This window comes from Daucus carota, chromosome 7, assembly GCF_001625215.2.
Source record: "Daucus carota subsp. sativus chromosome 7, DH1 v3.0, whole genome shotgun sequence".
NCBI classification, from domain to species: domain Eukaryota; kingdom Viridiplantae; phylum Streptophyta; class Magnoliopsida; order Apiales; family Apiaceae; genus Daucus; species Daucus carota.
Window position 1 is genome coordinate 1969841 of NC_030387.2, and position 26232 is coordinate 1996072.

At 33.7% G+C, this 26232-nt stretch overlaps 3 protein-coding genes across 11 annotated transcripts; all 3 read right to left on the reverse strand.

Moving 5' to 3' along the window:
- Positions 1–1549: 1549 nt before the first annotated feature.
- LOC108194399 (uncharacterized) lies at positions 1550–13773 on the reverse strand. Of its 8 annotated transcripts, XR_010285567.1 has the most exons (15): positions 10294–13773; positions 9755–9830; positions 9118–9191; positions 8015–8069; positions 7882–7944; positions 7176–7249; positions 6997–7045; positions 6164–6229; positions 5849–5972; positions 5264–5705; positions 4974–5086; positions 2908–3739; positions 2794–2805; positions 1770–1863; positions 1550–1734 (listed from the first exon to the last, which is right to left on the reverse strand). XR_010285567.1 is itself a non-coding variant. In XM_064081207.1 (14 exons), coding segments are annotated over exons 3-13 (1821 nt in total). In that variant the 5' UTR covers positions 9043–9191; positions 9755–9830; positions 13212–13773; the 3' UTR covers positions 1550–1863; positions 2772–2804. The 8 variants fall into 8 exon arrangements, 7 of the variants coding, with proteins under 7 accessions (XP_063937277.1, XP_063937276.1, XP_063937274.1 ...); XM_064081207.1 differs by having other exon boundaries at positions 1550–1863; positions 2772–2805; positions 9041–9191; positions 13212–13773; XM_064081206.1 differs by having other exon boundaries at positions 1550–1863; positions 2772–2805; positions 9041–9191; positions 13155–13773.
- Positions 13774–13913: 140 nt separating this feature from the next.
- On the reverse strand, positions 13914–18787 carry LOC108195856 (uncharacterized). 2 transcript variants are annotated; one of them, XM_017362852.2, is made up of 10 exons: positions 18614–18787; positions 18455–18500; positions 16745–17157; positions 16578–16656; positions 16106–16495; positions 15858–15955; positions 15713–15768; positions 15551–15624; positions 15293–15451; positions 13914–14309 (listed from the first exon to the last, which is right to left on the reverse strand). In XM_017362852.2, exons 1-10 carry the CDS (start codon positions 18664–18666, stop codon positions 14127–14129), a joined length of 1551 nt encoding a protein of 516 aa, XP_017218341.1. In that variant the 5' UTR covers positions 18667–18787; the 3' UTR covers positions 13914–14126. The 2 variants fall into 2 exon arrangements, with proteins under 2 accessions (XP_017218341.1, XP_063937281.1); XM_064081211.1 differs by having other exon boundaries at positions 13914–14227; positions 18614–18770.
- Positions 18788–20326: 1539 nt separating this feature from the next.
- On the reverse strand, positions 20327–24403 carry LOC108193763 (uncharacterized). Its single transcript, XM_017360578.2, has 3 exons — positions 23478–24403; positions 21731–21819; positions 20327–21196 (listed from the first exon to the last, which is right to left on the reverse strand). Exons 1-3 carry the CDS (start codon positions 24043–24045, stop codon positions 21020–21022), a joined length of 834 nt encoding a protein of 277 aa, XP_017216067.1. The 5' UTR covers positions 24046–24403; the 3' UTR covers positions 20327–21019.
- Between the last annotated feature and the right edge of the window lie 1829 nt (positions 24404–26232).

The following is a 26232-nucleotide window of genomic DNA, read 5'->3' on the forward strand; positions in this document are numbered from 1 at the left end:
TTTTACATTATTTTCTTATAGTCTATCTTTGCTGTCTCTCGGCATTTTTTTAACAACAAAATATACAATCTTGAATATAGAAAATTTGTTGTACTTGCGTAGCTAAAACAAATGAATCATCTTTTTTATATAATCTATTAAAATTGACTCTTGTGAGACCACGACAATCTTGTCCTTACGATACCAACAGCACTTAAACAAAACTACATTCAATGCAACTCAATTATCAACTTCAATGATTTCTTCAATTCATCCATAATAACTAACATCCCCAATAATTGGATTTTGATCTTTTGCATTTGCAAAACTAGTGGTCAGGTTGTTAAAAAAAACTACATTGTTCCATGTCGTGCATATTGCATCTCTTTGCTTCGTATGGAATCTGAACCCATTAACTACATAACCAGTATGTTTTTTAGCTGCTTGTTGAGACCCCTTTGCCAGACACAGACTTAGCAATTGCTGCGAACACCCCTCTTTTTTATCAACTACAGAATTCTTTTGTGTGTGTCCTCTTCTAGTGATGGATAAAGTAGCATCCTGCCCTCATTTTAAGCATGGTATATATGAGGACTGATCCTGCTCTCATCGGTTTTATTTCGACAGTGAAAACTTAGCTAGCATCTTTTAGCTGCTTGTTGGGCTACTTCTATTTTGATTCTAGTTTGTCTAGTTTATTCAATAATTATAATCTACCTAGCATGTTTAGCTGATTCGTAGCTGCTTGTTTGGCTACTCTTTGTTGATTTTAGCTTGTGTAGTTTTTTCTTTTCTCCGGGAGGGGAGATGAGCTGATGCCTCACTCCCCTCAACAGATTTTGATTAGCTCTTCTTAATATATTTAATTTAGGAAAAATAAGAAAAAAGAAGAAACTGCTAAGTTCTAGCATCTTGATGTATTTTATAAAATATGAAAGAAGAAACTGCTAAGTGTAGTCGGTAAACTTGAAGCAAGAGTACATTAACTTAAAACTTAAAAAAAGTATTATTTGTTTTTTCAAATGTGAAACTAACATGGAAACCAACACCATGACTATGTTTCTTTGCCTGTTGACAAGAATAATCTTGGTTTTAGAGTTGTGCCATCAGATTAAGAGATTATCTGCACACCATAAAATGCTCAGGCTATATATGGAAATCTCAAACAGGGGAAACTTTAGTCGATATGGAAGCATCGAGATGAGTCCATCTGCTGAAGTCTTAAGTAATGGCAGGCAAGGTTTAATCAATATCGTCATAATAAATTACTTGGCACTATTTGACTGCATATTGTTGTTTCTCCGACTATCCCTCTATTTCTTCCATAACTATGATGGAAAGGATCATTTAGATGTTTATACAGACCCTAAAAAAAATATTGTTTGAAGGCATAAAAGCTTATAAGAGAGGCAATAGAGGCCTCTTCTTTTCCCAGGGAGGGAGGGAGAGGGAGAGGGATCTGAATTGTCAAGGCATTTGTGCTGATCCTAATTCAGAAAAAGCATTTTTACTAGTATTGCTCATGATCTTGACAATTGATTACTTCTACTATGCTAGAAACCAACGGGGATGCCATGCTAGTCGATAGACACTAGCTTTCTAGGATAAAATAATAAATAAATTTCAGGAGTCCATCTTACTTGATATGTAATCTTACAAAATGATTCTGGATCCAATTAGTAAAAATTTGAAAATCTTTCTGTTAGTGTGTCTCTCCATTAGTTGTTCATAAATTTGTAACTGTCAACCTGAGGATTTAGTACTCAGCATAAATTTTTAACAGATGCAGGTTCAGGAGCGATGATACTCTGGTCGACAATTGACTGATGCTGATCAAGTTTTTTGCTCTGGAACGGCTGTTGCTGCTCCATTTGGTAGTCTTACCTGTCAGAACAAAAAGTAGTTGGAATGACCAGTTAAATTTTAAATATCTGCGTCAACAGCAAATCATGCTTTATTCTTTTATCTGCACATTATAATGAGTTTCAATCAAGATATAAATACTGTACTACCAATCCTAATTGAAAGTGTGGAAAACAAATCTAAGCATGTACTGTCAAAGCATCACGACTACCTAAGAGCCCTCGTCAAACAATACCATCACATCCAAATTAACCCTGTCCTCTGCCTAACAGCAGTTTGCACAAGCTGACACAAGTTACTTCGGAAGTAGTGTAACTCCACATCACACACATATCTGCTACTCCTACTAAACCTGCGTATGCATCACTTCATCCTCTATTCTACTTCCAAGTGGGACATACTCTCACTAACATCAAATTTAATACACATTGCCTAAAGTGAGAGATACACTTCCACAATCTTATGAATACGACATACACAATCTTAGATTTGGTTTGCACACTGTACCACCCAGTCATTTTATACAACATTCATAATGCAACTGAATATATGTTAACACCATGTCAAGAGGGTGGAAAAAAGGTTGAACTAAAAATGTTCTTGGCTAGAAGCCAGCTACATCATTCACTATATAGTTACTTGTGATTTTTGTATAGAAAAGTGATTTTTCCAATATAGATTACTGTTGCAAGCACAGACTATTTAATGCAAATGGTCCTATTGTAAGATTATAATATGTTTTCCTCAGGCAACTGTCCATTTTTGTGGTTTCTAAAACCCTAAAAAAACACAGAACGTAACTTTTCATGTACATGTCACGAAACAAAACCGAATGGAAACCAACACAAATAGTACCAACCAGAAAGTTTACATTACATATTCAAAGTTTAAGCATAAGATAGAAATTAAAGATACTAAAATGAACATACAGTGTTCAGCAATCTTCATTACCTCACAAGAAATCTGCAAATACAAAATTAAATGTCAGAATTGACTATGCAAACCAAGTGGCACTGAATAATTAAAAATAAAGACAAAGGAAAGAATAAAAATTAAAAGACAAACCAAGTGGTATTGGATGGTAAACTTTGGAATTTTACACAATGCCTAAATCTAGGCAACTCCCTGTGAACAACATCGAATTCCTCCGATGTAACAGCATCACCAGCAACACCCGCACTCGCGAGGAGATCACAGTCCATATTCAGTTCACGGTAGAGGTGTGAAACTGAATACTCCTCGAAGGATTTCAGAAGCATACCGATGCGGCATATGATGTCCATGATGTCCTCAGGAATTTTCGAGACCTTTCCTTCTAATACCTCGACGGCGGAGGCGCAGTCCAACTGAATCCTAACCTTTCTAATTTCACGACAAGTGACGGCAAATTCTAAGGCCTCGCGAATGGCCTGAACCTCGGCTTTTAGCGTACGTTCTCCCCTGGTGAGATTCTCAAATAAACATATACCATGTGCACTATAGCTACGTATAATGGACCCTTCTAAATCCGTGATCACGTAGCCAATCCCAAAGTTGCCTTCGTGCTTCTTCCCAATTGAAGCATCTGATCTAATACCATAACATAGTGTATCCTGGCGTAGTAGAGGGCTCAACCGTACAATAGGAGTTGCATCCTTGTTCCCTGATCCTTCAACTTTGAGGTATAACTTGTACAGCATGTACAAAAGATCCCCGATGTCATTCATGGTGCATCTGATATACAACGCTATAAAAGTCTCCTTTGAAATATATCTTACAGCGGAGAATAACTTCAGACCCTCAAAGGCAACAATGTTTTCTGAATGATTGCTATCAAAACACGACACCGCATCTTTCCATGTCACCGGAACTCCTAGATTTTTCTTAGAATTTAAGGACTTTCGATAAGAGCGGACAACTGCATCAAAGCAGAAACAATATAAATACAGTAACTTTTTGCTACTTAATGCATGCATGTTTATAAAATGAACATTTTAAAATTTAGTGGGGACGGTTAGGATTGTCACAATACTTAAATTAGTACGTCAATGCTAGATTAGAATTAGTGAATTATAGTTAGTTACCTTCCGTAAGAAACTTTTCCCTCAATCTGATAGTTAGTCTTTGCATATAATTAGGTGCAGATTTGTTTTTCTTTTTCACCAAGCATTGTAATACATATTTTTCCATTCAATAAATATAGGCTTAATGACCTTTTAGCCCTTGAAGTATGGGTGGATGTTCCGATGCGGCCTCGAAGTTTAAAAACGTACTTTTCGACTCTCCAAGTACGTTTGTCGTACCTTTTAGCCCTTTTTAAAAATACCGGTATAAATCGGGGGATAAACTTGACAATTCATATTCGGGGTAAAGTTTGGGCGTACCTTTTAACCCTTAAAGTATACATCTCGTTCCTTTTAACCCCTAAAGAATACTTAAAATACATTAGATGTTCCTTTTAACCCTTAATGTTTAATGCTCCTTTTAACCCTTACATGTGAAATGTCAACTTTGTCCACCCCGTTATATACCGGTATACGCCATAAGGGCTAAAAGGTACGACACAGATACTTTGAAGGTCGAAAGGTACGTTTTTAAACTTCGAGGCCGCATCGGAACATTCACCCATACTTCGAGGGCTAAAAGGTCATTAAGCCATAAATATATAGCAGGTTACATTTCTTCTTCTTCTATTGTCAAGCTAGATGGTAGTAACATTGGTCTACTATTAGTGTCAACTGATCTTACGAATTTATGGGCTGCTAGCTATTTAATTATGAAGAGTATCTATGTTACTAAGTAGCCTGGGAAAACATATTACTCTGCATTGTCTAACAAGGCAATGACAATGGGGCTATGACCACACCACTAAGAAACAAACAGGTCAACGATTGCAATGGCATGGTAATCGATTAGATGATGCATGCAAACACTCAAATCAAGCACAAACAAGTTGCAACAAGTCAAAATCAACATATTGCTAAATTCAAAATATAATTTACAAAAACATCAAAGTATTGTAAGCGTAAAGCCGCAAACAAATCAATCAAGTACAGACACACACACACACACACACACACACACACACACATATATATATATGTACATAGTTAGGCATGACATATTTTTGATATATAAAGCAATTATCATACCCTCTGCAACACCCGGATGAGCCATGAAGTCATCTCTTGAGATGAAGGGAACCGTGACTGGATTATTGGAGTCAGGAGCACTTGAAGTTGAGGTAAAATTTGAGGACATGAAGCTGCACAATACAAAAATCGAGTCATATATAGAGGATTACATTAAACTGAAATTAAAGATTAATTTAGGTTCAACATAATGTAAAATATCTAATGAGTTATACATGATTAGTCACTAACGGTAATTACCCTTATAACCCTTGTTACTCTTTAAACATGAACAAAATCGGCAAACCTACCTAGGTGTCTTAATGCGGCTATTGAGAAGTTGAAGGGAGGACTTTCCATTGAGGTTGCTAACAAATCTTTTCATGCCACCACATAGGCGAAAAACCAAGTGAAGAGTAGATTCCCTCTGGATGTTGTAATCAGCAAGAGTAAAATCATTTTTAAGTTGCTTGCCTGCGAAAATGAGCCTCTGCCCGTGCAAAGGAATACCCTCCTTGTCCTGAATTTTAGCTCGGACACTATCAATAGTGTCCGAACTTTCTGCTTCTATGGTTATAGTCTTTGTAGTCAGGGTCTTCACAAAGATCTGCATGCCACAACGTAGGCGCAGAATCCTGTCAGACTCAGTCTCTGAAGAATCCTGTAAATGACTATTTTCTTGCCACTGCCCAAACTCGTGTGTGAACTGCACAACTTCTGTAACGAGGTAACCACTGGAGGCTGTGTACAGTCCTTGAAAGTGAATCAGAGACATGAACTTCAGAAAGCATACATCTAAAACCTTAAAATAACTCAGGTTGGAAGCAAAAACACAATGGAACAAGAATGAGTCAATAAAAAAATTACGGGCACCAAATTATTTTCCTGCATTCTACCTTTTAAAGGATCTGAGAACACCGTCTTTATAATCTTGTTGAATGTTGTTAAAACATGTAGTACATGTAGTTGATTTGAGGCTTGACTGCACATAACTGGCGAAAATTTGCTCTGATCTTCATTCTGTAACATGAATACAGATATAGGTTGTAGGACAACATTCTCTCAATGGATGGAACAAATTTAACAATAAATAAGCAGAATAATGTGCATGTTGAACCCTAAAATGAGATATCGATTAAAGGAGAACAATGATAAGGAACATAATTCTCATTTTGCCACACGCCTTCAATCAACTTAAATTAGATAATTACCTTCCCTTTTGTCCCGGTAACATGGATAAATTTAAGACCAGCTATATGTTCCTCCAAGCCTAAAATCTAAATAGCAAAGGTAAACAAGATTTTGTCATCAGAAATTTCAGTTTTGTGAACTCAATAATATGGTAGGGGATAAAACTATAATGAGATCTTTGTAATAAACATAGTCTTAAAAACTGACTAACCACCCCACAAAAAAATTTATTTGGAGGCACAGAAATGAGTACAACATTACATTTCTTGGAAAGTCTTTTATATCTTATCTAGTGAAGAGAGTGAATTTCGATAAATTAGTAACTCTACAATAAAAGGTACAAGTACTGAGCTCCATTTGATTCTTTGATGTCGTTAATTTAATGCTATTATCCCATTTACAAATCAGAATTACAATTATTAAGCTACAGCAAAATTCAAAGATAACAGAAGTATTTATTTTTTATGTTCAAAATTGTATTTGCGAAAATAAATGCAGGAAAGGAAAGTATTAATACGGATGGTGAAACTTTTACATTAACACAACCACATGCACACACCACACGTGATTTGGTATACACAACCTTGGAAGTGTAACTGTAATCCTGCTGTCTTGTTTGAAGTTTTCTAAAATTTTCAGGTAATAGATAGATATAAAGGAACTTCTAGTTCTAGAATATGATTTTCATTATAGATGTAAAAACAGACAGAGGTAGTACTCAACTAGAGAAGCAAATGTTCTACTCCTATATCGCAACTGCAAAATCCAGAGAGAATATCTAAAAAGCATAATAACTAGGTAATAAAGAAAAAGAACCAGAAGAGTAAATGAACATAATGTCTAGACATATGACCTTATCAGCTGCTGCTTGTAAAGTAACCTGGTCTTCCCATTCCCCAGATCTGCAAGGGCCATCAATCAAGAAAAGTAACATTAGAATAGTTTGACAACAGCGCAAAGCATTATTGCCAATTAAGAAAGAAGAACGCTCTCTTGGAATTACAAGATAACAACTTTAAAAGAGTACCCTACTTGGCCACTTTCTCGTAATACTTCTTGTACTTATTTGGGACATAGCCTTCGTACAAAGAACGGTTATTCTTAAGCTGAAATAAAAGACACATACTAACAGTGAGCAAATAATTTACCAATACTGTTTAATATTCAAGCAAGTAATTCCCCTGTACAACATGCTGATTTTAAAAAGCAGACACAACGACCATATACCAAAGGAATAGGTAAAAATTCATGGCTCTCTTCCTAGTAGAACTGAAAACTTTGAAAGGTGCCAGGTTATGAAGGAGACATGTGTCAGAAAAGCACTTGTATATATGTGAATATGAAATTATTTCAAAAAGAAAATTACAAAGTAAAATTGTTTCACACTAAAGTAGCAGCTGTTTTAATTCAAGCTGACATTTGAATTTTAAAAAAATAGCTATCACAACATTCTGAAGTTTCCGTATCAAAGATCAATCTCAAGTGTGTCCACCCTACCTTTTTTTTTGTATAGCTACACAAAGGAATAAAACTTGAACCTACAGCGGAAACAAAGATGTAACCTAGAATGAACCTATGACCGAGCAAATGAAGACCCAGTCCTAATTAATTCATTGCTAGTTCTACCTGCAAACCTAAATGATACATCACAGTGGAAATACGACGACTAAGCTAACTTTTGGCATCGACTCTGTTAACACATTGTTGGAAACAACTTTAAAGCTACATCAGTACTAACCTGTTTCACTACCTCCTTGCGGACATGCTTATGATACTCTGGGATGCTATAAAGTGCACGAGACTGAAAAGAGAACTCACATTACTACATGTAAGTATTAAAATCTCATATCATTAACAAGAATAAAGCCAACCTGAAACTTCCCATCGCCTGTGACCTTTAATTCTAACAAATCATAGGCGTTCAGCCTAAGAGAAATTGATGCATGGAGGAAGGAAGTAATTATCAGCACATGTATGATTCAAAAAGAAGTATCATGGCATTTCAAGTGAAGCTCCTAACAAATAGTACTAAATTTGACTGACCAAACTCATAACCGTGTGACCTACAATTTAAAGAATATAGGATGTCTGCTTCACTGGTTAATGAATATCACCAGCAAACTGATGTTACAACTCCTGTGACATGACCTAAAATTTAAAGAGACAGGATCATATCGAAATTTTGAACTTATTATTTGGTTGGTTGAAAGATAAAATTACTGTGCTACCTTGTAAGAAATTTTCACCTATTTAAAAATTGACTAGTGCAAAGATTACCTATTGCATTGATAGAGATTAAAAAGCAGGAGGGGCCAGTTGTCACTTTAAAATTTATAATATCAACAACTTTGATAAGCAAGAGTTAAAATACTTAAACTATAGTTTATAGGTAAGTTAAGGTTGCAAACATAAATTTATTTTTGACCCTCTTGAACTAAATCAAATATACCCAATATGTTTACTTCGTAGAGTCAAATTATATGTTAATCTCAACGTTTAAAATAAACAATAAGATAATTGTTTTGTTTAATGAGATAAAAACTTGTTTGTCACGACAATAAAGTTATATTGTTTTTTGAACTACATATACTTTACGCTCCCTGTAGTTTGATTTAAAATCCCTAACAAATACTAGAAAAGATAACAATAATTTAACTAAAATTTTAATTAATATAACTTTTCTTTCAAATGTACCTATTTTAAGTACATCCAGAACAAAAGAAATAGTATACATTAATTAATAATTAATTCTTGTATTAAAGTTATTTTTTCCATATATCTTTAACTAAAAATTCAAAACAAATATTATATGATACATTAGGAGTGATATGCTAGTAGCTATAGGACTTCATTATATTATATATAAAGTATAATCCCGATAAGGCTTCATCACATACATTTCTAATTATTCCAGATTAAATTTTTTACTAGAAAAAAGCTTGTGGCCTGATGAACTCCCGGATAGAAGACGCACCTTTGTAGCAGCCTTTGGTGATCCAAACTAGCATCACTTGTGTTGAGAATGTAGGTATCTATACGCGGAACATGCTGCAAGATAATGCACTTTAATGTCAACAAAAACTATGAAAAAATTCCTACAATATACAAGATAAATACCAAAAAATGCTACCAAATGAAATAATCCAGGCGAGTTTGTGCATAGATTAGTTTATACTGTTGGATGTAACTAATAATTAAAAGAATGGAAGTGGCTATCCCATTTTATGATCTTGTAATTTACAACAACAAAAAGAGGAAAGAGACATATAAATAAACAACTAACTGACCCGAGGTGCTAAATTATTTTTAGTGAACACTTATCACAACTATTCTAATTAGTAAAAAGTTTTGTATTTTTTGCTTATACATCAAAACACAAACAAATACTAACTAAATAATAACCTGGAAGTAATATCTACTTCTGTTTACACACTCACATATTAATATGAGTCACACACTCACAGCACATAAAACTACTTACCAAAATTACTTATAACATTTAATCAGCATACACAATACATGCACGCACACATATACATGTATGTAACAACTATGCTGCCAAATAATATATAATATGTACAATAAATAGAAAAAATCTTCGCAAAATTTACCAGAGAAGAATCATAATCATCAACAATGAGAGTCTCTATCTCTGAGTCCTCAAAAACATCATCATCGATTTTGCAGCTTGGACAAAAAAGCGATGTGATTAGATTCTAGAAAATGCAAGGAAATTAAACAAGCATAGTTAACAAAGGAAAATCTAAATGCAGCAAATTTTAAGTGTAAGGAGCAAGCATGATTTCCACCAGGAATGTATTATAGAATAATTCTAATATTAAGACAGACTACTGCATTACATAATGAATTATACACATAAAACTTACCCGAAGTCTTTCCTTGATATCGATTTTATGAGGGGAGATTAATAGCCCGGTTCTAAAGTCACTTTCTCGCAGATACACATATATGGGAATATGATATGATTTCAAGAAGACAATTACAAAGTAAAATTGTGTGTAACAACTTCCGCTGACATATAAATTAAAAAAATAGCTATCACAACAGTCTGACATTTAACCTAGAATCAAGCGAGAGACGAATGACCCAGTCCTAATTAGAAATAGAAAAACCTTACTGTAATATTTACCTCAAAATCATCGGCGGCATTGCTACAGTGCGTGTTGTTGTGCGCCGTGTTGTGGGTAGTAGTGTGCAATAGGCTAAAAAATAGGGTTGTAGAGTGCGGTGGTGTTTTGCGTGTTGTTGTGTGTGAGTGAGACAAACAAGACAGTGTTGTGTGTATATGAGTAGCAGGGTAGTGCAATAGGCTAAAAAACTACAGGTAACTCTTATTCAATACTCCACCACAATTGTGTGCACGGATTTGTGCATTCCACTTTTGGAGGGAATCAGAAGGGTGTGGGGTCCACCTACTAGTGACCTTTGACCTTACCGTTTTTGATTCCATAATTTCAACGTAAACATTGAGCCTTAAACCCGTGCGATTATATAATTTTAAATTTATTATATATAATTTAAATTATATGTCATTTTATTAATGTTATAATATTAATGAATTGAAGTTTTATTCAATTATATTCACTCTTATAAGTTTAGCTTTAACAATATTTTTTTATATTGTAAATTATTAGTATAAATAATAAAATATTTTTTATTTTTTAACTAAGTATAAATTATATTTGAAAGAATAATAGTGGAGTACATCACATGTGTTTGTAATTTAAATTTTATAAAACTGTTTAATGATATAAGACAAGAGAACTCTACATGCTGGACTCTGGAGACTTGTAGCTATAACGAACATGACCATACCAAAATTTTGTACGACTACAAATTATACTCATGTTGGCTTATTATAGTATAGTATAGATAATTTGATATTCATATATTAATAAAAAAAATTAAAATCATTAATTACTACTATTAATAATATCAAATGTACTAATTTTAATATAAAATTCAGTAATAAAAATATATATACTTCAACTAAATGAAATATTTTTCATTGTGAAGTGAATTAAAATACGAATCAAGTACATATCAAAACTATTTTACTCTAATACTGAATAAAATAAAAATAATCTGAAAAACTTGAATCAAGTGAAATAATTTTCATGTAAAAAAATAAAATACAAATCAAATAACAAATTTATAAGTCAAATAATATCCATTATACAGAATTTCTAAATACAAACAGAAATTATAAAGGAAATATTGGAATTCTGACCACCGCATCTAGATCCAAGACGATTTGCGGCATTTGGACAAATATTATATACTGGCCAAATGTAGTGTACTTCAGATATATAAATTTAGGTACTAATCCTTTCATGAATTTTTTTTCTTTTTTAATTTTTATTGATAGAAAATATATATATATTTTTTAAAATATTAAGATAAGATGAGAATAGAAATGTAAAGTTAAGCAAGCCATTCTAAAAAATATAGTTATAGATTATATGAAATATGTATCACAAAATTCTAAGCTCGGTGTCCCCTTACGCGACCTCTCAACTTGTTTGTATTAATAAAAAATATATTATATTTATAATTTTAGGAATAACATTATATTTTAAATAAAATTTCTATGAATAAGTTTACAACAAAATATTTATTAAATATATCAAATTAATATAATATTATAAAATATAACTTATTATAATTCTTCCTTAATATACATGTGATCTTTCTTCATATATATACATGTTTCGGAATTCCCCCTACAAAATGAGATTAATTTTTATTGTCTTATGTGTAAGTATTGTTTGTTACGTTTACATCCAACTAGTTTTATAGCCCGTGCAAGCTCTAACTTAGATGTTGTCACTGGGTTAAACTCCCTTATTTAGTATTTCCGAATGATTGTAATTTTGTCACATGGTAGAACAGTTCTCATAACTTAGATCTAGCAACTACATAAAGTGAATATATACTAAGGGGTCATTTGTTAAATCTGAACCAAAGGTTCTGGACGAGAGAACATCTGGACGATCTGGATGGTCAATGAATTTGAGTTTCTGAATGAATGATGCTGTTTGTTTGAGTTTCTGCTGATTTATCTGGATGATGATAATTTACGGATATATCATGTTAAATGTTAAAAATAGAAAACGTCAATGCTATCTACTTATTATCCCTTGTACTTGAGTGCCAAAACCATATTAATAATTTTATAAAAGAAGATTACAAAACTATGACTACAATAAGCCACCAGTCCAGGATATACACAGAGAATATATACATGTTAATAGTCCTGTTAACTTTGAATGGTCAGTAAACTATCATATTAAATAAGAGTTCAAATCAACGAAGCAAGCAGAGGGTTAAAGAAAATTAATGAAATGATGTCCTGCATAGATAGTAACATTTAACAACAAATGCTAATGTAGATATTTAAAATTATCTACAGCATGTTGGTTCAAACTTCAAATAGTTTAAATCCAATCATAAAAACACAAAAAATACTCTTTAAAATGAGTATGCACTTTTTTTCACATCATCTTCTTTGTAAAAATTCTCTAAATTGAATATCCTCTTTGTACATTGGACCGAGCAGCATTAATGAAAAATAAATCACTGGTTACTTGGTATATATACATCTCCGATGAACTTAAGATTTTGGCACAATTCTTGCTAACATATATACTTAGGAGTAATAAAAATCAAACGCAAAAGATACATCCTACAAGATTTCAGGCTTTTAAATCAAGTGAGGATTGTACATCTATATTCTTACAGCCCTACGCAACATCTGAGTTACTACTTCAGTCTACATTTTCAAGAAAAATAACATCTAACTATGTCATTGTTATATTCGAAGCAACAATTCTTTCCGGTGTCAAAGTAAACAGAGGATGATTGTAGATTATAATTCTTTATCTACACACAATTTACAGGTTGCAAAGTATTGATGACTCAAACAATAAACAACACCCAGTGGAAAACAAGAGTATGCTGGTTTAAACAATTAAGATCGAGAAATCATACCTAATAGAATTAGACGTGATGACAAAAGCCTGGGAAGAGAAGAAGCCGGTTAAATACCTAAATAGCAGAAGCCATAAGAATAGGCGCCAAAAACCCTAAAAATTCCGCGAATGATTTATACAAGAGGAGCGGTTTCCCTTAGGAGTCGATGGTTTGATGAGAAATCTGGACGATTGAGCTTATGGCTTGAGGTTGTGTCGTCCAGAAGCTTTTAGGGTGTCGTCCAGTAATTTTTTTGTTGTCCAGTCCAGATACAGTGTTATCAAATGATCTCAACGAGGCCCATTCTGAATGAGCCCAAAATATCTGTCATTCAGGGGTTATCAAACGACCCCTAAGTCAAGATCGTCGAGGTATATGTACAAATATAAAGTACATGCATTATATGCCAGCGCAATACACAAATTTTAATATTCTTAATATAAAAACATATAGCTGCTATCATAGGAATTGTGTTACTGTAATAACCGGATTGGATGAGTCCCCACCAAAATAATGTATGCACGTTATTATAAACCAGGAAGATATATTTGTTGTTATAGATCCACATATAACAGATAATACACCTTAAGTGCCACACACTTCGACAATGACGAGCCACAAAAAAAGATAGATTATATGTTCATATCCATGAGCATCAAATATTCACCACAATTAGAAACAAAGCTAATAGAGGCTATGAACCAAGTTGTCGAACCATTTGAAAGCTTTTGTAGAAATCTTTGTTAAGGCAGTACTAACTTATTTTGGACGATCAACTTTGCACGTGTTAAACAGATTTTCCTCAAATAAATAACAACGTTGTTGTAAAACCACAAGCAGTCTACAGCTTAGATGTCTTCACAATAGAATTCAATTCATCGAGTCTTACTCCACGACTTGATCAAAATACATGGAACACATATAGAGCTACTCCACGACTTGATCAAAATACATGGAACACATATAGAGCTTGGAGGTTATACGAACCATCTATGCCTTCCCTTTCTTGACAGCAGAAAAAATAGTGAATGATATCTTTTTGACATCCAGATGCTCAAACACCTCGCTGAGGGAATGAGAAAGAAAAGCAGCTGCAAGACAACAAGGCAAACTCAATCTTGGAGTTAAACATTTCTCCTCGGCTTGTTTTTTAGGTCCTTTCTCTTCTAAAGCCTGGAAGAAGAAAGACAACTTACATATAGAACCAAAAGCTACAAAACTGAATACAAACTTTCTTGTTCCATCGAAAAATAGAAAATAAGGTTCAAATTTGCATTTAACCACATTGCACATATTTATTAAACCAAGCAAGTCCACATTGCACTGCACTATAATAATATTTAAACATGCCTATACTGACAATAATGTATTGCCAAAAGATGAGGGCTGTAGTAATTTGAATTTCTTTATTTGAACTTCAAGAGAAAAAGAAAAACTAATCAAAAGATACCATTCAATGCACCAGGTAGCAGCCACGTACCGTTAAATTATTCGTTTCCCCTCCCATGTATAACATCCTGCTACTGATTACATGGCGTTTTGAAGGGATAAGGGGTGGTCATCACATAGCGATCTATTTCAGGTTTATACCATTCTTCTGCTTAAACTTATATTTACACAAAACTTGACCAACAGATTTTCGCTTATTTTTTTCAGGAGTTAGATGAGAATCTACAAGGGAGACAAAGGAATAGGAGAGCACCAGTGGACCTAAGAGATGATGGATTGAAATCCGATGCCTAATAAATTTACTTTTCCAAATGTTCGGAAGTCATGTTTTGGTCTTGAAAACTTAATTTCAGGTAAACATGCCAATGGCCGATGATAAAAATTGGGCAATCATGTTTTATATAAGTTCAAATACTGTGTGTATTGTTATACCGGAGGGAGTTTTCGTGGACAATGTTTGAAAAATGCCCACACAGACAATAGACCTAGAGTGCAATAATTGGTGGATGTGCAATAATCCTACCCTCTACCTAGGCACAATTAATATCATAGAGAAGAACTAAAAAGTGATAAATTAAGTTCATGGAAAAGATAAATCAATGATGAAAATCAGTAATAAATTGCACAACCATCTATTCATCAGAGAATTGGTAATGAACAAACACAGACCATGAACATAAAGCTTTATTATAGGGAAAAACACAAACATTGCATGAACGTGGTAAGAAGCAGACATCGCTCCGAGGGATTGTCCAAAGAGGTTGATGAATAGATGGACCAACACGGGACGAAAATCCACGATGCTGATTGTATAAGAAGCTTGGGCCCACTATCCTCTGAAACATATTGCTAGTGATGCATGATGGCTATAAAAACCCAAAGCAAAAACATGGTAGGAGTCAAAAAACACCTCGGAATAATATAGTGAGATGAATAAGATATGTACTATTCATCTATTTTCTTACACTTCTCATATTACATCTACAGAGTTGTTCACGACATGGCTTGAAGAAAATTCCTTGGCGATCCTCTTCTTCATCTAAAAAATAACAATTTATTATTAAGTTCTTAACAAATGAAAATCAATATTTAACATTATAGCATATGTTTTTAAGTAAGAATATAACCATATTCTTGTTGCTTAAGCGTAGAGTCGAAAGGCATCAGGTCAGGCTTGGGTGAACTGTCAAGATTATTTAACGAGATTACATAATAGTGAGTGTTAAGCACTTACATCGTATTTAACAACAACAAAATCATCACAAGACTCACCTCATTATATCGCTTATATCGCGATCATTGGTGCTCAAGCCGAATCCAGCTCCTTCAAGCAACTCTGCAACATCCGAGGAAACCTGTTCATTTGTCACCTGCATATACAAACATTCTCTTAAATTAGAATGAGGTACACATACTACAAAACGATTTACTATCATTGACTACTATTTTTATTACGGCAAAGGAACCAAACTAATTGTCATATTTCAAGAGGGAGAAAAATAGTATAACACAAAACTCACATCAGATATCCGATATTCTAAATAAGATTTCAAAGCAGGCCCAACCCTGTTAACGATTTCAATCATTTGAAGACAGTATATCATTAACTCTTTTTTCCCCCGACACAACTGTAAAATCTTCGCGTGCTCTTTGCTGCCAACTAAAGCATACTCCTGATTAATTAGCATCCCAAGCTCATTCAAGATGGCTTCAGGAAACTGCAAGTTGCGTCCACTAGTGACCTTATTACATTGGTAAAAGCTCTGCATAACTCTGTCTCGGGCCAATAGCAATAGAATAGCCACCGGAACAACTTGTCCCCTTTTAACAGCACTGAAGATTGTATCGGATATGACGGTAGTGGAATCTGAGACCCCAACAAGCAAGTCAATAGTCTCGAGTGCCTCTCTCTGCAGCAGGGGAAACATGTTGCATTAACTATACAAGCCCAACTAAAAACCACATAAGATTTTAAAGTATATAGAACTGAACCATTTGAGGGAGGCACAGTGTGATGAATAACTTGTAAACAGATTTCTTTGGACTCCAGTTAATCAGATTTGTATCGCAGCTGCATAAGAAGGGTGGGGATTTAAAACAAGAAAACTTGTATCAAACAAGAGCATGTATATTTTCAGACATCAGGGTGTCGTACGTACCTTAAACTTTCAACAGCAAACTCCATTGGAGAAATACGTGCAGCATCCACGGATCGAACATTAGGATCAGCTCCACGGTTAAGAAATAACCGGATCATACTAGGAGACAAGGAAAGGGATGCATCATGGAGGGGGTAACTTCCGTAACAATTTACAATGTTAAGCTTCATTAGCGAACCCAGCTTGCGTCTGGGAGAAAGCAACTTTGTTGCACATTTGACGGCACGATGATGACACATCTTACCAAGAATACCATAGGGGCACATTTCAAAACTAGAATATTTCAACATCTCGTCATCATTATGATACACGATCTTTGACTTCCTCAGAAATGAATCAAAAGCATCAGCATCATCATTCTCAATGATATTCCGGATGGGACACAACTCTTTTGATGGAAAAGAACTCCAGTCCTTCGATTGACCATCACAAACCAAAAACAAGCGAAGATATACAGTCAACAACATATACATGATAAAATCAGAAAATAAAAATAGAAAAACACGTGAATTTCTGACTACTTTGATGCACACACATGGCAAGTAAATAAATACAGTAAGAGCATCTCTAAGAGACTCTTAAATGAGCTCTTAAATTGTAATTTGAGGAAGGAGAAAGAAATTTTTGCTCCAAGAGACTCTTAGTAGCTCTTCATATCACTAAGAGCCTCTTGTTTCTCTCTCCTCTCTCCTCAAAGTTAAGAGCCACTACATAGCTCTTAACTTATTTTTTATAATAAAATACCCATTCCCTCCAATTGCATTTGAGTTTGTGTCATATACAAGTCCAAACAAGAATAAAATATTAACTTAAGAGCAATTATAAAGAATATTGTTGGAGTTGAGACTCTTAAATCTATATCAACTTACTAGGAGTCTAATATTTTATATTATATTTAGAGCATCTCCAATGGTGCTCTTAAATCACTCTTCAAAATATAATATAATATTTGACTCCTAGTGAGTTAAGACATTAAAAAAGATTTCAACTCCAATCTTCCTCTTATACTTGCTCCTTATTCATATTTTATTCATATAAATGAGAGAGAAAAGTAAAAAGAGAGAATTGTTGGAGGTAAAGTTGGAGGGAAATCAATATTATATTCATGAAAAAGAAATTAAGAGCTCTTACATTCTCTTTAAAAGAGAGGAGAGATGATGAGCTCTTAAATTTTTAAAGAGCTTTTACGAGCCCATTGGAGCTCTAATTTTTACTTTGCTCTTTAAATTTAAAGTTAAGAGCTCATTTAGAGAGCCCCTTGGAGATGCTCTTAGGAATCAAGTAAGAGGCTGTTGGAGATGCATACCACAAAAAGTTGCAAAATTAAAATAAAAAAAAAAAAAAAAAAACCCTTTTCTACTTAGTAACAACTTATACATTCTCAGAAAATCCCTCTTGTACATTTTGGATAATGTAAATATGAACCCCACAAATAGAAATAAAAAGTGAAATTGTAATGCATTTTGGGTTGCTTAATCTTATTCTCAATCTCATTAATCGGGTGATAAAATCACAAGCATGCCTCAATACATAAGTTCTTCTCGCGGTTACCACAACAACTTGTATATACTCCGAAAAGACCTCTTATACATTTTGATAGTGTAAAGATGAACCCAGTAAACAGAAATAGAAAGTGAAATTGTGATACATTTTGGGTTGCTTAACCTAATTCGCATTCTCGTTAATTGGGTAATAGAATTTCAAGCATACCTCAATACATAAGTTCTTCTCGCGGTTACCACAACACTGCATCCTCCTGGAAACAAAGCGGGAAAACCAATAAACATATATTGAAAACCCTAGACTACAAAAATTAAAAGCGTTCGAGTAAACAAACAAATAAATATGTAACTGAAAGCAAGAATATACCTATCATCATCGTCGTCCTCGTCTTCATAAACAAATCGACTCCGCCTTCCCATTATCAGGGTTCTTGATAGCGCTTTCTATTGTGTAATTGGGTTCAGGAGTGTGTTTGTGTTGCCTAATATTTCAACTCACAAGCTCCCCTTTGAAAATTATTATTACTGTTATGTTACACGTGAGAACACGCATTCCTATTTACTTTCCTTTAATTATTTTCCTTCATATATTTAAATTTTTATTAAAAATTAAAAATGTTGTTCAAAAAACTTAAAGGATGGGATGGACACAGTTTGGGCAAACTTAAAAAATGTTAGTATAATAATGTGTTTTGAAAAGAAGTACAAACTTAAGGTAGAGAAAGAGTGTTTCAGCTAATTTAAACAGATCAAGAGAAGCCAAACATCTTCAGCTTCTTGGAAACAAACATACAAATATCATTTACAAACATGATTTAATTCAAATATATTTTTTGATATATATCAGAACCTATCCCATTAGTTTCTCTGTTTTAATTCCCAAAATATAAATAAAATATAATTACCTAAACTATAGAAAATTTAAAAAATTATTTTACTCTAATGATGTACTTTATAAACATCATCTCTATATTTATTCTATTATATATATTTTTTGTCAGGTCTACATAAACCTTGATTAATTATGTTGAAATATAATATATACACTAAAAAATTTAATTTTTCAAAAATATTTATAATATAATCCATATATATATATGTGTGTGAATACTTCTGATATCTAAACTATAAAACTTAATAATTGAACAGAAAAACTCATAAATCCATAACCTAGGAAATACATGATGGTGAAAAATTTACAGCGTCAAAATGTGATATTGAAAAATATTTAATTTAAAGAGCTTATTCGATTGAGATTTTAAAAATTTTGTTCATTTATGAAATCTGAAGGTATTCAATTAAAATTGTTTAAAATTAATTAAAATCCTGAGATATTTAATTGAGATCTTAAGTTATGCTACAAAATCTAAGTAGTATTTAACCAGGTTTTCAAATAACGGTTAAAAATCCGATGACATTCAATTGAGATTGTTAAGAATCCACTAAAATCTGATAATATTCCAATGCTGAAGGATTTTTTTTGGATTTTGAAAAATGTGAGATTTTATTACATTGCTTAGTGTATTTTAAAATTTTTAAATTCCCACCAAAATTCATGAGATTTTGAAGAATTATACTTATATCTTAAAGAATCTATATCAGTGCTGCGACCTTTTATCAAAAACCGCACAAAATCAAAATCAAATCCATTAAAATCCAAATATTAAAATCCAAAAAACATATAATTTTGTTTTTATATTACAAATTTATATTTTAAAAAAAATTATAGATGTATATAAATTTGTCCAAACAAATACATAAGAATTTATTATAAATAACTACTTACTAACAAATAAAAAAATAGCTAATTCTAAGTTAAGCATATTGACCATATTTTGATAGTTATGGAATTGTGTTTTTTTTAATAATAAAATTGTAATTTTGTCTAAAATATCAAGTTAAGAATTAAGACATAAAATACTGAATTATGGATTAAATATGTTTAAAATAATAAATAAAATGGTACTCCTACGTTATCTATGCTATTTAAAAAAGGTCACTATGGTCTATGAAAGATAAGATATTCTGGCCTACAGTTCTCGAAAAAGAAAAGGCTAAATTTGGCTTTAATCACGGGGAATTATACTTGAAAATTCCAAATATTTCGCTGAATTATGCTTCGACAGAAGTTCTACAAAAATATAGGAAGGGAAAAAAAACATACTACATAATACATATCATGATATGGGTACACATAGACATGCTAAGCTCACACTTCACAGATGGCGGCAAAACTGTAACCGTAATTAGCCCCCAAAAATCTCCTGCAATCCATTTCACATGCTGCTAGGAAGAGCTATAAAACTTAAGTAACAAATGGTGTCTGCTCTTTCCAGTCATGATGATGCAGATTAGCTTCGTTCAACCAGGGAGCGCAAGGTCGTCTCGACATCAGAAAGTGGCTGGCCAGCATAAAGCTGAAGTTGCCCCTTCTTCACGACAACTACCTCCATCCAATGTGACTTTACTGCCTCATCAAGGTCCTGAAATATACAGGAAATGGCATACTCTACTCTGTCTTGTTATCAATGAAAGAAGTTGGGCAAGGGTTAAAAAGCACATATCTACAATGAAGTACTAAACATCTCAATTTGGAATTTTGACCCAAATAATCACACAAGGATATCCTTTACTAATTTACTTAATGGTGATTCCCCGCACTCTGTTAGTAAGTCAATTCTTATCTTTCACCATCTGTCCATTACCGTCATGTTAAATATACAACAGATAAGGTGGAGAAATATAAAGATTCTCACTTCTATTGGGATGGGAATTATATCTGAACTGAAGTTGTCCAGATCTTCGTAAAAGGATTGCAGAAGTTGGTTGCATCACCACGATCTTCGAAAGCAACAACATGAGATGAGTCATCCAAGCTGTGAGAAGTGCTTTTTATCCTGTATAGTCCATTTGCTTCCTGGTCATCGCCACCTGTACGCATGACCACAGCCTGAAACAATATGTGGCCCATAAGATATGAAAAGCATGACAGCACTCATATATAATTAGCTGATAGCCTGACATGACCAAAAAGGCAAAAAGTCTAACTGCAACCTTAGAGTGAAGTGCCAAATTTATTCAAATCATTTTCACTGTTAAAAGATTATTATTTGCATTCCAAATCTTGTTTTAACCAAAAGTTACAAATTATGTACAACAATGTAATACACATGTCATCTCAAAGTAATCTGAAAGAAGTTTTAGAAGTCCACACTACATCGGTTGCTTCATCATTCAAAAATAATATAATCCCAGAATAAATCAAAAAAGAGCTATGAGATTCTATGCCAATTGATACATGACCAAGAGGACGAAAGCTGCCAAGTGGCATAATCCAATATAAGTATATACCAGTATATGCAACTCATGATCTTGACAACAGACACAAAGCTCACTGCATTACCAATGCTCCTCCAGCATTTAAAAAGTTGATTTACTATCTAATAATCTACAAATTATATTATAATGAGTTTTATGTACATACTAGAACATAAGGAAGGTTCAACCACCATGTTGACCTTTGAGAACTTGCTCCATTTAGCTTATGTGATTCATCCAACTTTACAGCTTTGCCTGAAGAAATTTCATGAGACACATCCTGTGAATCACCATATCAATATAATTTGGAAGTATATAGATTCATACATTGATTACACAAACAATGGTGAACTTGTGTATTCAGAGCTTAAAAGGTTTTTCAAGGCAGGAGAGAAATATGAGTGTCAATTTCCGGGTACATTCAGGTACTCTCTTTACTATGGTCCAGATATTATATCACACTGCTTCGGTCATTTGGTGTAGACAAGAGAATGCAATTTTAAGGGAGCGAGGGGAAGAAGAGTACTTCGCCCGGTAGAGCTCCTAAATATCTGTAGTCCCTGGAAATAAAATTCAACATCATTTGACCAGTTTATCTCAAACTCTCAACTCATATGAACACTTTGAAGCAAAATTACCGATAAATACATCAATATAAGCCAAGCAAATTCTTCAATTAAGTCATTAAATTGGTGAGGTATGGTTTACTGTGCATGTAACTCTCCATGGCTAGTTGAGATGGCAACTCTTTTTTAAGTGCTGCTTCTAGATTCAAAACTTTATTATGCTTTTATAAAATATTCTCTCTCTCTCTCTCACACACACACACACACACACACCAAATGCTGCCTCAAAACTGTCAAATCTCTAGAAAGCTCACAATACTATCCTTTTTACTGAACAAGAATCTAAGTATCTAACCTATAATAAATGCCTAACAGATCGACCAACACTTTGATCTAAACCACCTATAGCTTCTGTTGAATCAATTTTTTTTAAAAAAAAAGGGCAGGCCCATTCAGAGGTCCTTGGAGATCGAGGTCAGCAATTAAATTGGAGCCTGATGATAGGAATTTCGCCTATAAGTGGACACCTATAAAAAAATTTCTTCACATTTTTTGAGACAAGATATAAGCTTCAATGTGTTAATAAAACTTAAACATGACAAACTATGCTTTGCATTTAAAGACTGTTGCTATTGCATTGCAGATGGATTTATTTGTATTTTATTGTTATACTACTATTTCCTCCCCATATATAGTCAGTTATAAAGGGTGTATATAAATCTATAATGGTGAATTTTGCATAATTATAACATCTACAATGACACACAACCCAGAACAAAGAATCAAAATTTTATTTTGCATATATTTTATGTCGCTATGTGGGAATAAAGTTAACTGCAATTTAGAGTTTAATTATATAGAGGTAGAATTTTTGAATTGAAATATTTTCTTCTGGGTAGCGACATAAATCCTATGGTGGAGAAATCCTAGGGGCAGTGGTTCTTCTTCTTAAATCACCTCGCCCCTAGTAAATCCTCTGTGATGAATCACCTAAATATCTCTTCTTATTCTTTTCTATCTAGCTTAATTCTGCATCACACAACTTTTTTGCGAGAAACATAACATGTGTTGCATCATGATATACTGAGAGAGTAGAGCTAGTGTTTAGTGGCATGCATAATTACTACCATGCTTTTTGCATATATATAATGCCCCTCCCTCATTTACAGAGTGCTTATTTTACTGGAAAGCTCATGTTTGCAATTGCACTCCCTAAGAATAGTAATTATGTTCCAGGGCGTATTAAAATATGATTCATAATGAGCACGATCAAATGAATTAATGAAACATAATTCCAATACTAATGTTAAAAAAATATGAAGTCATTCAGATTCTTTAAGAAATTACCATTCAATGGTTCAGCTTTGCCAAGTTGTACTCTTTCCTTCCCTTTACTTGACTTCTTCCTAGTAACTTCAGTTGTGTTACTCACATCCTCTTCCCCTGAATTAACCATATCATTCCTTACCACATCAGCATTTGGCTGTTCTACCGTCCGGACACTATCTAATAACTCCATACCATCACCGTCATCCCGTGTCTTTTCCTGAGCTTCACTGCGAAGAACTGCACTACTGTTATCAACCGCACCATCATCCAAACTCCTAAAACCTTTTGCCTCGTCAATAGTACTACCGAATGAACTCTCAGATTCTGCCTTCTTTACTATCAACCCTTCATTAACATCCTCAGCAACTAAACCATCCTTACCACCATCATCATTCCTCATCGACAGTTTCTTTACACCCTTCCCCCGCCTCCCTAACCGCCTAATAACCTCCTTCTCGATTCGAGTTACGTCAACACCAACATCATCACCCTTCAAATGACCATTATTCCCATTCTTCCCTTCCCTCCTCTCCTTCTCCCTCACATCCCTAGCCATCACTTGAATCTCCCCAACTTTCTTCCGCATTTCAACTTCATCAACATAAACTACCCCACCCCCACTAACCAAAACCCTGGACTTCCCAACCCCATTACCATTCAACCCCAAAACCCTACTTTCATCCTCACTATCCACTATCCCATTTTGACCCGACCCGAATAACAAAACAGCAAAAATTGTCTGAACCACAAAAGCCCCAACCAAAAACAACCCAACTCTAAGAACTGTAAATTTCGAAAATTTACCTAACCCAACATTATTATTATAATCTAAAATAGAAACCTCATGTGATTTATCTCGGCCTGACAATTTGACACGTAACACGCTAACACGAAACCAAACGACACGAAAAAAATGATATGGGTTTTGGTTTTTGATACACGAAAGTACACGAACACGAAATTACACGATAGATTTCGTGTCGGATATTGGTTTTCATTTTGGGTACACAAAATACACGAAATATTTGTACATAATTTTTATTATATATGTTATAATATATTATATATATAATTGTGTAAAATACACATATATTTATATGTATATGTAAATATATATTAGAGATACATTAACAAATTTGTAGAGAATTGTATGTAAGTATAAATATATTATTCATATTTAGTAAAATTATACAGGAAAATATATATTTAAACTATTTTTTGATTAAAATTATATTAATATGTTTGTATATAATATATACGAAAAGTACACGAAAAATACACGACACGTTTCAGATCGGATACGGGTTTCAAATTAGGTACACGAAATCAATAACGGGCGGATACGAGATTCACCTTCGAGTACACCAAACACAAAAATACACAAAACGAAAGTATACGAAACGAAACGATTGCCACCTCTAGATTCATCAAATTTTTTCAATGTTTCCTCAATTAAAGGGTCAGGTAATGTGTCATGGGGTAGTGGGTCAATGAGAATTTTCTAAGCACTCGGAAAGGGCGGTTTAAGAAGAATTGGGTCGGGTTCTGAGAATCTTGGGTCGGAGGTAGTTTTTCTATTTTTACGGAACCTTCTTATTAAAGGAGGTGATATTGCGGATGAACGTAGAATTAGCTCTGATAGTTAGGATTAATGCCGAATTCGTGATGTACAAGGCTAGTCCTCAGCGGAGGACGACTTTCCTTCCGAATATATTAGAATCGTCTTGGTGGAAAAATCCTGAAGACTTTGGAAGAGTAGTAGATAAGCTACCACGTTGACTGTGATCTTATTTTTCAGAAGCCTACTTCTAATTGAATTAGACCTGATCTCGTAAAACTATTTGGTAGAAATGGCAAGGCATTTGCTATGACGGCCCATTTTGACCCGAGCCGAATAACAAAACAGCAAAAATTGTCTGAACCACAAAAGTCCCAACCAAAAACAACCCAACTCTAAAAACTGTAAATTTAGAAAATTTACCTAACCCAACATTATTATTAACATTTAAAACAAAATTTATTCAAGAAAAAAAAACATTTAAAACAAAAACTTCTTGTTAAAGAAGGTGATATTGCGGATGAAGAGTAATGCCGAATTCGTGATGTACTTGAGCCGGCGGAACTAGTGCATGGCTGGGGTGGGCAGTCCATTCAAAATTTTTGTCAAATTTTTTATATACATTTGTTGGCTCATTTGAGTTTTAACCCAGGTAGCAAAAATAATTTAAACCTAAATCTATATTAGCATATAGGATATTGCAGCATAGCGCGAACGGCAAACACCTTGCCTCTCTGTTGTCTGACCTAGTGGCTTGCTTTGTTCTCCTTCTTCGCAACCTGTATACTCTGTGTCTTTCACCCACGCCGGTGGATTCGAAATTTTGGTTCCGCCCCTGCTTGAATCAGGAGTCAAGTAGTTAGCTTCAAGGCTAGTCCTTAGCGGAGGACGACTTTCTTTCCGAATACTCCCTTCGTCCCAAAATAGTTGTCACATTTCTATTTTTGTTGGTCAAATTGACTAAGTTTTGACCAAAAATTATATCATTCATTATTTTAAAAAATTGAAACTTACATCTTAAAGCAGATTAAAAGTTATTTTCGGTGACATATTTTTTTTTTTTGTCAATTGATAAAATATTAATAAATTTTAGTCAAACTTTAGTCAATTTGACCGGTACAAAACCAAATGTGACAACTATTTTGGGACGGAGGGAGTATATTGGAGTCGTCTTGGTGGAAAAATCCTAAAAACTTTGAAAGAGTAGTAGATAAG

Excerpts from the sequence above, each read along its gene's own strand:
- LOC108194399 (XM_064081204.1), bottom strand. The coding sequence starts at position 10,313 with ATGCCGCCGATGATTTTGAG. Across the intron at positions 7,945-8,014 it reads CAGGCGATGGGAAGTTTCAG|TCTCGTGCACTTTATAGCAT; the intron begins GTTGGCTTTATT and ends TTCTCTTTTCAG. Across the intron at positions 5,087-5,263 it reads AGCCGCATTAAGACACCTAG|CTTCATGTCCTCAAATTTTA; the intron begins GTAGGTTTGCCG and ends TGTATTGTGCAG.
- LOC108195856 (XM_017362852.2), bottom strand. The coding sequence starts at position 18,666 with ATGGGAAGGCGGAGTCGATTTGTTTATGAAGACGAGGACGACGATGAT. Across the intron at positions 18,501-18,613 it reads GAGGACGACGATGATGATAG|GAGGATGCAGTGTTGTGGTA; the intron begins GTATATTCTTGC and ends CTTTGTTTCCAG. Across the intron at positions 16,496-16,577 it reads CACTGTGCCTCCCTCAAATG|AGAGAGGCACTCGAGACTAT; the intron begins GTTCAGTTCTAT and ends CCCCTGCTGCAG.
- LOC108193763 (XM_017360578.2), bottom strand. The coding sequence starts at position 24,045 with ATGCGGAAGAAAGTTGGGGAGATTCAAGTGATGGCTAGGGATGTGAGG. Across the intron at positions 21,820-23,477 it reads CAAAGCTGAACCATTGAATG|GCAAAGCTGTAAAGTTGGAT; the intron begins GTAATTTCTTAA and ends AAATTTCTTCAG. Across the intron at positions 21,197-21,730 it reads TGAACCTTCCTTATGTTCTA|GCTGTGGTCATGCGTACAGG; the intron begins GTATGTACATAA and ends ATATTGTTTCAG.